General features: G+C 38.6%; 1 protein-coding gene across 1 annotated transcript in view; it reads left to right on the plus strand.

Moving 5' to 3' along the window:
• Nucleotides 1–9,926, plus strand: part of UGGT1 (UDP-glucose glycoprotein glucosyltransferase 1) — a 42,587-nt gene extending 32,661 nt beyond the window's left edge. The window contains exons 30-40 of the mRNA XM_009880425.1: nt 1,354–1,439; nt 1,763–1,847; nt 2,885–2,973; nt 3,448–3,552; nt 4,150–4,234; nt 5,557–5,739; nt 6,945–7,105; nt 7,587–7,701; nt 8,359–8,475; nt 8,821–8,980; nt 9,434–9,926. Of these exons, the coding sequence (XP_009878727.1) occupies nt 1,354–1,439; nt 1,763–1,847; nt 2,885–2,973; nt 3,448–3,552; nt 4,150–4,234; nt 5,557–5,739; nt 6,945–7,105; nt 7,587–7,701; nt 8,359–8,475; nt 8,821–8,980; nt 9,434–9,459 (1,212 nt within the window). The 3' untranslated portion in view covers nt 9,460–9,926. The remainder of the gene's footprint in view (nt 1–1,353; nt 1,440–1,762; nt 1,848–2,884; nt 2,974–3,447; nt 3,553–4,149; nt 4,235–5,556; nt 5,740–6,944; nt 7,106–7,586; nt 7,702–8,358; nt 8,476–8,820; nt 8,981–9,433) is intronic.
• The last annotated feature ends 541 nt before the right edge of the window (nt 9,927–10,467 follow it).

Below are 10,467 nucleotides of genomic sequence, written 5' to 3' on the forward strand. Positions count from 1 at the left end.
AGCAGGAATAATCAACATTCTAAAAAATAAAGGAAGTGTGAAAGAATGGGAATTAATTAATTAAGTTGTAAAAAGGTGACGGAAGTCCAAGCATATGATTGTGTCCTACAGCTGCCTTTATAAGGTAGCTGCATAAGGGATCAATTTGTTTTCAGTGTCCACACTGAGCAATGAGAGAGGTAATGGACTGAAATCATGGCAAGGGAAGTTAGTCACTGGAATATTTTCTTGATATGTACTGTTAGTGGAAAAACTGGAATAAATGGCTTACCATGATTCTTGGAATCGTTAAATGTATTAAAGAAAAAGCAAGGGAAAAAAAATGTTTACCAATGCTAAACACTTACTTCAGAATTCCTACACTCGTTTTCTGTTTCTCTGTGCCAAAGTATATCCTATAATGATGTAATATTTCTTATGGTAGAAAGGAAAATGACCCCTATTTTATGTGTCATCACATTGTGTGTGTGTATGTTAGGGAGTAAAGCTTAATGGCTTGGAGGTGTCTAATTAGTCTATCTAATTAGCTAAACCAAATTGTATGTACCACGGTAAACGATGCTATATCCGGGCATCCTCTTCCTCAGCTCAGTGTCTATAGTGTGAAGGGGTACGAAGAGACCAGGAATGTGTCCTGTGCTTTTTTTCCTCTTTTTCTTTTAATCAGACTGGTTCACATATAGAACTGCATGCATTTGTGGTCACAGTACAAAACTGGACAGGACACTGAAGCATCACTACAAATGTTTGTATCTTCTATAGGTGTAATAATCTAAATCACAGAAGAAAATATTCAGATCTGGAACCTGAAACTTCAAGACTTGCACACAATAATTGAATTTCACATTGTAATTTTTTAAGTTCTGTAGAAGAGATACCCTGTAACATATAAACTTATTACTGTTTCCTGCTTTAGCTCAGGTACTACTCTGTAGAGCTTCAAAATTTATATAAATTTTGTTTTGTCAGCAGATCTTTTGTGGCCTGCTGGTTAGTTACCAACTACACTGTTTTGAAATTCACTCGCTCCTTCATAAAGCCAAGCTTTTGCAGAAGAAACTTTGGGATTCCACCATTCGTCAAGACACCCTGAAGACCTTCTCTTATCTAACAAATAATGCTAGACTTTTTCATGGTGCTATCTCTTAAGAAAACAACCAATGATGTTGAATGAACTTCTGGGGGTTTTCTCCTGTAGTCTGTGGTTTTAAGGCTGTATGGTTATTCGAATCAGCTAGCTTACAAATAACTATTTTCAGATATAAAACAGTGGGTCAAAATACAGGACTTAAAAACTTGGTTTTCTACATTTGCATTTTCTGGAAACTGACAAATATTCTTTTTGCTTTACAGGGTTACTTCCAGTTAAAAGCCAATCCTGGTGCATGGACTCTAAGACTGAGAAAGGGCAGATCTGAGGATATCTACAGAATCTACAGGTAGGATAGCATAAGAAATACTCTAACTTTTTTTTGTGTGTGTGAAACTTTTGAATATGTGAATCTAACAGTTCCCTTGCCAAAGTGTAGCAAACTGAACAGCAATTACATTTTGTACTGAATGTAAGTTATGTGAGATGAAATAAATTAATTCATTTAAAAAAAAAAAGTAAATGCTTTCAAATACATGCATTTGTTAATTTGTCACGTCTCAAACCCTTTTTACTCTGCTAAGGCTTAATACCATGTAGAAAAACGTGCAGAAGAAATAAAGAACATTGTTCTGCTTTGTAGTAAAGGTCAATATTTTGCTGTATTTTCAGCCATGATGGCACAGACTCTCCACCTGAAGCTAGTGAAGTTATTGTTGTTCTCAACAACTTCAAGAGCAAAATTATTAAAGTGAAGGTGAGCTTAAAAACTAGAGTTGCTTTTAAAAAAAGACTGTTTGACCAACAGTGGGGAAGAAACTTTGATTAAGGCCTGATGATCCCTTCCTGCAAGCATACATTTGAGGCAGTTCACACAAAGTTCACATCGCAGTATCAGTAATAGAGAGAATTATCTGTAGACTTGGTTTTGGTTATTTTTGACACAGGAGAGAAATGTCATTCTCTCCTATATAACTCTCTCTCTCATATAACTGCTGTGCCTTTTGTATGCCCATGAGAAACAGTTATGCTCACATTTTACTGACTCAGTTATGCTTTTGATTTCAGAAAAAAAGTCAGTTTTGTATGTCCTATAGATGTCTAGTAATAAACATTCAGTGCATCTATTGAGCCAGTATTTTATCCGTTACAGATCAGTTTTACTCATCTCGCAATACATTTTCTATCAAGCTGATACAGAGTAGGTGAGAACATGTTTAAAAAAAAAACGGTAAATTAGTAATCTGCTGCCTCAGGGTTGCCTATCACATAATGACATAGCTGAAAAGTTTAAGGAGGACAACTGATAGATAAGTGATGGTTATAACACATCCAGTTCACACTTCCTCACAGGATTTACTTGTGCTAGAGTAATTCTGGGACATACTCCTGATTAACTGCCTTGTCTATGTCTCTGCTTTGGAGTCTCAGTGGCCAATAATACCTCTTAGAAACAGAAAGTGGTGGAGGAGGTGTATTGGGTTTATTGGGAGGGAGTTGGTTGGTTTCTTTGATGGCTTTTCCAGTCTCCATCATCAAGGATGGTCACTAAACACCTCTTAGCAAAGCATTTTAACCATCCAGACTAACATGAATTTGGTGTCTGAAAATAGCTTTGGAATATGTTCTGAAAAAGTCAGTTCTCTACTGAGCTGTTTCTCCAGACTTAGGTTACCTGTCAGCTCGCTGGACAGAATTCAAATGGACAGAAACAGAGCTAGCGTCGAAATAACACACCATAGCTGTTTGCCTGATATGTGGTTCCGCTCACTAAAGCAATGTTATGCTTTACAGGTTCAGAAAAAACTAGATATGATGAATGAAGATCTACTAAGTGATGGTACCAGTGAGAATGAATCTGGATTTTGGGAATCTCTCAAATGGTAAAACTAATTCAATAATAACCTGCAAGTCTCTTGAAACTGGAAAACTATTTGATGATATAGTTAGGTCTGGTATTCCACAGCTACCTATTAAGACTGTTTGAATTTAGGGTTATCTTCCATAGGACACCTCTGCTTCTAGAGAACAGGGTTACTGCTTTGCACCTGCGTTGGTTCCCTTACTCCCACTGCTACTTGGGAGCCTGAAAACATTGTTCAGTTCCAGGCGCTGCGCCTCAGGCAGCAATCTTTCAATGCAATAGGTGTTCATGTCTAAGCTATTGGGTCTTCCATGTCTGTGTCTGCAGCACTCCGCCTTGTGGAGGATACCCTGACCTTTGGGGAGATGACACCAAACCCCACGGCTGCGCTGTATTAAACCAATGCTGTCGCAATTTATGATCTGTTGCGCCCTTTCCTATGTAGCTGGCCCTTACTATCTTGTCCTTTATATAAACACATTTTTCCTTTCAGGGGATTCACAGGTGGACAAAAGAATGAAGATGTGAAACAGGAAAAAGATGATGTACTAAATATATTCTCTGTGGCTTCAGGACACCTATACGAAAGATTCCTACGGTTAGTTCAGAATTTATAATCAGAGGTCTCAAATGGTAATGCGCCCTGCTTTCCACAGGAAAAAGCTTGGAATTTTTAAGACTATAAGAAAAACAAAAAGAAAACAACTTTTTCAGCAGCTCAGAAGTCCTCTAGATTTTGCATCTACTGTATTATAGGAACTTTTGCCTGCTTAACATTCATATATTCAAACTAGATTTAGTTTAATAGATGGTATGTTGCCGTCCTAAATTTTCTCACTACAATATAACCGAATACAAATGTATTAAGAAGTTATAGAATAAGTCATAGTCGCTTTGGAAAAGAATCTGAACTTCTGTTCTCAAAGAACTGTGAAAGCCAACAGGTTGTATATTCTTTGTCTAGTTAAAATACATAGCTTTTTGGGGGTTTAGTAATTTGGTAGATAAAATTAAGCTATTTGCAATAGGCTGAAGCTACCTGCTTTTTCTTCATGTGTGAAGATCAGTTACCTGACACATAACTGCAGTTAGTCTAATAACATAAACCAGCAATTTGTAATCTGTTATGCAGCTGATCTCTCTCTAGTGGGTGGCAGTTGTTCCTCTAAATGCCTTATTTTTTTTCTTTTGATAGCATAATGATGTTGTCTGTGCTGAAACATACTAAGACTCCTTTAAAGTTTTGGTTTCTGAAGAACTACTTATCACCTACATTCAAGGTTTGTTACCAGTTAGAAATTTATTCCATCGTGGAGAAAAGATTAAAAAAAGTTGCAACTTGTACATAATGCTATTGTGTAAACATATGTACAGTTACCTGTCTGTATACCTTCTATTTTGACAAAGCTTCAAGTTGGTATAAGCTGGTGGTTCTGTCTAGAAAGCTTTGAGAAATAACAGACAGGTTGACAGTGGACTCATGCTGAAGGTAAATATTTAAGAGAAGAGCACATATTAGGAAAATCACACTTGAAAGAATCTGAACTTATTTTTTGTGACTTGCATGATAAAGGTGGGGACTTTTAAGATTAAATTCAGTGCTATAAACTTACATCTAATACATAAAGAGTTGAAAGATTATAGGAAAAAAAAAAACTACCAGAGAAGGCAATGCTTATGACTAGGTACGGAGAGAGCTCCAGAAGAGGAGACACTAAAACCATGCTTCAGACTGACAAGAGTACATGAGCAGTGCATGGTAGAGAGTGACGCCGGCCCTAGATGAGTATACCTGGAAATACTTATTCATTATATGTGATACATCATAAAACAAACAGCGGGATTCAAAATGGAACCCAGAGGTAAATGGATGTCAAAACGTTCAGGAACTTGCAACTTTTAACACTAAATATTAGGAAGTAGCATTTCTTGGAGAATCTTACCTGTTAAATATGAACTCAAGGGGAAATAATTGGCAGTGTCCCTATTGCTGCAGCTATGGGCTGTACTGTGACTCTGCTACTGTCAGTCACCTCTTGGGGTGGTGCAACAGTCTGCTCCCCCCTCCTTCCTAATGGCCGTGTTGTACCAGCATCCCTTGGCGAAACCTGTACCCTCCCAGTGTCAGAGGAAGCCTCACAGATGAGAATGTCAGCTGATTTGACAGTGGGCCAAGTTGTTCTAGTAAAAAATTTCTCCCAATTCTTTTCTCTCATTTTATTATTCCCATTTACTCTGCTTTGTACAGCCCTAAATAATAATTCTCCCATCTGCAAAATTTTACGATTTGAGTAATGCATTCTTTTAAACTGATCTGTGGATCGCTATAAAATGGCTCATAAGTAATTGTGTGGGGAAAAGTGCCAAAATATTTAGTTGTCTTATGATAGTTGGCTTTACAATTTCTACTGATTGTTCAGTTTGGAGTTATGTCTTTGTTTGAAGTAACAATGAAACTGTAGTTACTCTTTGTGGTATTTCATTTTCTAATGTTCTGTGCCTTATTGCAGGACTGAAGTCTATTTCTTGTAATGCACTTTTCTTTTTCCTGCAGAGGAACAAAGAACTGAGATAAACTACTTTTTTTCCCCTCCCTCTGCAGGAGTTCATCCCGTACATGGCAGAGAAGTACAACTTCCAGTATGAGCTTGTCCAGTATAAATGGCCACGCTGGCTTCATCAGCAAACAGAGAAACAGCGTATCATCTGGGGTTACAAGATCCTCTTTCTAGATGTGCTCTTCCCATTAGCTGTTGATAAAATCCTATTTGTGGATGCTGATCAGGTAACAGAGAGGTTGGAATTACTTGATCTTTTGCTTTTTTTTCTTTTCTCTAAGAATAGTATGTTCTTGAACACAATTTCTGTATTACTGGAAAGGTTGCAAGTTTAAGCCCTTTGTGGGCGTGGCTGAAGGTTGATTCCATAACTATAACATGCTTCAGTGAGTGCTGTTTTTTTCCTGTTCTCGCAAAGATTGGTTTTGTTGGCCTGTCTTACTCTTGTCTGGTTCCTCGTTCACTCACTGCGATTCCAGCTAGTTTGCCAAACAGATTCTTGTTTCACCCTTCCATTTTTCCAGTTCCATCTGTTCTCCCAGCCTGCATATCACTTACCACACACGGTATTTTCCTAAGTCACCAAACACCCTGCCCTCCCACGCCCCTGCTTTTAACTTGGCCCAATCTGAGTGGCTTTCAGAGGAGCGAGAAGGCAAATCCCTTGTGCATGAAGCCATGTCCTGCTGCAAAGCAAATGCTGTCTATAAAGATTTGTATGTGCTTACTGCCTGACTGGTTTCAAAGTGCAGGATACATGGGCAGTGAGAACTGCCAAAAATAATCCTTCAAAAACATGTATGAAACTGAGAAGTACAGATCATCAACATGTAAGTATAAAATGCCTTAGGTGTTTCGGCATATGTACAGTATGATCCCATGTCAGTTAAAACCATTATAACTTATGGTAAAGTATCACCTAGGATAAATTTCCAGCTACACTGTTCTCATTTTAGACAGTTTTTGCTGTTTATAAAAGAGATATTAATGCATTTTTTTCCCCCACCAGAGTGGTATTTTTAGAGTAGTATTACTGCCACATCATCTGTGTCAAAAAGACATTAAAAAGCCTTCATCCCTGAAGGGTTTGCAAACTTTCAAGAGGAAAGGATACAAAGGATCTCATTAGAGTTCCTGTGTAGTGAGAATTCTTTCTGTTTATTAAGCAACAATTTGGCAATTCAGCTGTCAAACCAACCCCTATCAGATTATCTTAAGATCTGTTTTAGTTACTCCACCTCTAAGGGCAGGGGAGACAACACCTTTTGTGCTGTGCTTTTATACTACGTATGCATAACACCCAAGACTGCAGAGTATAACAGGTAGTTCTTCCTTTAACTGTTTGTTCAGTTTGAATTAAATTCTGACCAGCAGTTCAAACTAACCTGTGGCAGGCTTCTACAAATAAAAAACCCCCATCCTGTCCCTTCAGATCGTGCGCACAGATCTAAAGGAATTAAGAGATTTAAATCTAGACGGTGCTCCTTATGGATATACTCCGTTCTGTGACAGTCGAAGAGAAATGGATGGCTACAGGTTCTGGAAATCGGGATACTGGGCAAGTCATTTAGCTGGAAGAAAATACCACATCAGGTACTGAAGAATTCATTTTTTTTCAAAACAGAGGGGGAAAGCTTTTGCTACTACTCGAAATTGGCAGAAAACCAGCTGAGGTGTACAATGCTGCAGTGAACCACTTTTTGCTTACTGATGCCTCTAAGGTTTCATTCCCTATGGTCCCTTTGAAGCACTAAGGACAGTGAAGTTACTTTTAGTATGCTACAACCTTTACAGATGAAGAACTTAAGTATTAACTAACCAGACATCTTCATTTGTTAATAACAAATGTTGGAAGAAGGGACTGCATGACAGGCAAAGCTAAGATAGATTTGTTGAAAAAATTTTTTCCTATGTGCTATGACCTTGTTAGAACTGCTTTGCTGCCTTGTATTAGATAATTTGCTGTACTGCCACCAAGAGATCGGTTTAGCATATTATATCTCAGGGTCTACTGGGGCTGCAGTAAGTTACCCATCAGTCAAATGTCGTTACTAATTGTGTCATCTCCATGTAGTGCTCTGTATGTTGTGGATCTGAAGAAGTTCAGAAAGATAGCAGCTGGAGATCGACTCAGAGGACAGTATCAGGGTCTTAGTCAGGATCCTAACAGTCTGTCCAACCTTGATCAGGTGTGTTTTTATTATGTTTGGTTTGTTTTGGTTTACTGGGGTGTGATGGCAGTTTGGGACTCCTCCTTTCCTGGACAAACTTCAGTCACAGCCAGATGCCAGTGGCAGTGCTGTTATGCCCTGCCTTCAAATAAGGCAGGTATTGATGGCATCAAATATCACTGGTGGGTGGAAACAACACCTTCCCCTTAAATGTCTTAAGACTACCAAATTTTCCAGTATACTCCAAGACAAATACATAACACAAGTGGGTACTTGTTCTTTGAGCTATCCAGCTCTGAGTGCTTTACTGTGCACTGACTTAATAACATGGAAATAAGGCTTGTACTGTGGCGGGTAGAAAAAATAACACAATGGTTTTAATCAATTAAGAATAGTTTTTCAAACTGGTCCAGTACAGGCTTGATACTGGATTCATATTACTGCTTTAATACTGTTTGCTAAATAATTTTCAACAAAGTAAGATTAACAGTTGTAGTATGCAGGTTTTTTTCCAAAGGACTTGTTTGGAATGGAGGGAAAGGTTGATTCATCACTTTTTATTTGCACTGGAAAACAAACTCTTCAGAAAAGTTAAACTTCTCAATATTGCCTGGCTGGGGGGGTTGTTCCTCCCACCCTGTGGAAAATGCCACTAACTCTTACTCTTCACAACAGGATTTGCCTAACAACATGATCCACCAGGTGCCAATTAAATCACTCCCACAGGAGTGGCTGTGGTGTGAGACATGGTGTGATGATTCCTCAAAGAAGAGAGCAAAAACCATTGATCTAGTAAGTGCAGTACGGTTCCCTCATTTGTCATTTATTGACAATGAAATATGGTGACCAGCTTTAAGAGGCACTTCCCTACCTCAGATCTAGGCACCTCATCCTGGATTGTTCCTTAAATGTTTTCAGTACTTCAGTCTTTTCCTTTAGCTTCTTTATTTCTCTTACCTGGAACAGTGGAATTACGAATTTGGAACGATACTTTACACTGTACGCTGGCTAAAACACAGGCATATATTGTTCACCAACAACAGATTAATTCCACCAGGGGGAAGCATACCTCTATTCAGTAAACCAACCTTTTTTTACGCACTAAGTGTCTGAACAGCTCATATGTTTTGTTTGTAGTGTAATAACCCAATGACCAAAGAGCCCAAGTTGCAAGCAGCGATGCGTATAGTTCCAGAATGGCAGGACTATGATCAAGAAATCAAACTGCTCCATAGCCTTTTCCAGAAAGAAAAAGAAACGGGAACACCAGCTAAGATGCCAGGACAACACACACATGGTAATCTTTCTGACTATTTCCCTACTTCTGTGACTTTCTTCTGACCTGTTTGGACTGGGGCTAAGTTGCATACTCATTCCCTGTAAGCTTGCCCCATGCTAAGGCTTGCGTGTAGGAGCTGTGAAATAATCTGTGTATTTTAGCAGGGTAGAAAGGCCTTGCTGAGTGAGGCTGGTGTAATTTAACCTGATTCTGAAACAAAGAACAGACAGCTATATTGCACACTTTTTCCAGTTCTGTTGAAGACACTCACTGTTCCTGTAATTTTATGAGGTTGGCCTTATCTTAACCCTTAATTAAAAAGCTGCTATACGCAAGGGGTACAAAGTGTTCTTCAGTCACTGGTAACCTTGCAAAGAGCAAGTCTTTGGGGTTTATATACTAATTTTCAAACCAATCTGCTAATTGAGGCAGCTGGAAATGAAGTACTCATTTTTCTCTCCTCTTCTACAGATCCAGAAGCACATGTGGAATTATGATCCATGGAGAAAAATTCAAGTTAGACTGTTTCATAGACAATTTTTATATTGAAAGCTAGTTTTTTCCGGTATGTCTGCAAAACTGCTGAATAATTGAATGGGATGATGTATGCATTTTTATTACTTGCCTTTGGGTTAATTTCTGCATATGAAATAGGATCTGGATTGCTGGAATTAGCATTACTGGTTTTTTGCACCTGTGGTGGAGATGAAAGAGCCCATGATGGAATTTAGCATTTCAGAAACAAAACTTCACAATCCACTGGAAAAGCCACAGTCTGTTCCTTCAGCTGTTGCTACCTCCACCACTGATGAAGATCCAGCCTGTTAGCCTCAGATCTGACTCGAGCGCTTGGAAATCGCCAACCTGTTGAGCTCTTGGCTAGAACTTAAGTCCTAACCTCAACTGATGGAGACGTTTCCAGGTAACATTTAAAAGGCACAGAATCATGCCTTGAATTTGGGATACTGTTTTATCTGCAGGTATTCAAACGGTCAGAAATGTGTCTCAGATTTGTTCAGTATGCCCTTGGTTTTGTAACAAATCCAGCATCACTTAGACTTTTCTATTTCCTGTCTTCATTTATTGCCCAACTTTTGAAGGTCTGGCTTAATGTAAAGCTACCACAATTTGTTTAAATGCCCATCCAAATAGAAATGATTAAGCTTACAAAGCGAGCAGAACACTGAATCTGACCGCTCAGTTCATCCTAGCCCATCTGGCTTGAATCAAAGTGCCCTCCTTCCTTCCTGCTCAAAGTTTAAATCAGTCTGCAAAACTGGTAGGGCCTTACTATTGCTGTGGTTAACTGATTCATGAATGTTTTTTGTTTATGAAAAATCTGTGGAAGCTTGGAAGTTTTTCATCATGTAAATTTCATTAACTTTATTTTTCTCCAAACAGAGATGTTGTCACATCAATAAAAACTTTGGAGTTCTTAGGTCTTAAGCTTCAGTTCACACTCAGTCCTTTGATCGTCCTTTTTGCTTGCACACATTACAGTCCTA

This window comes from Charadrius vociferus, unplaced genomic scaffold, assembly GCF_000708025.1.
Source record: "Charadrius vociferus isolate BGI_N301 unplaced genomic scaffold, ASM70802v2 scaffold270, whole genome shotgun sequence".
Classification (NCBI taxonomy): domain Eukaryota; kingdom Metazoa; phylum Chordata; class Aves; order Charadriiformes; family Charadriidae; genus Charadrius; species Charadrius vociferus.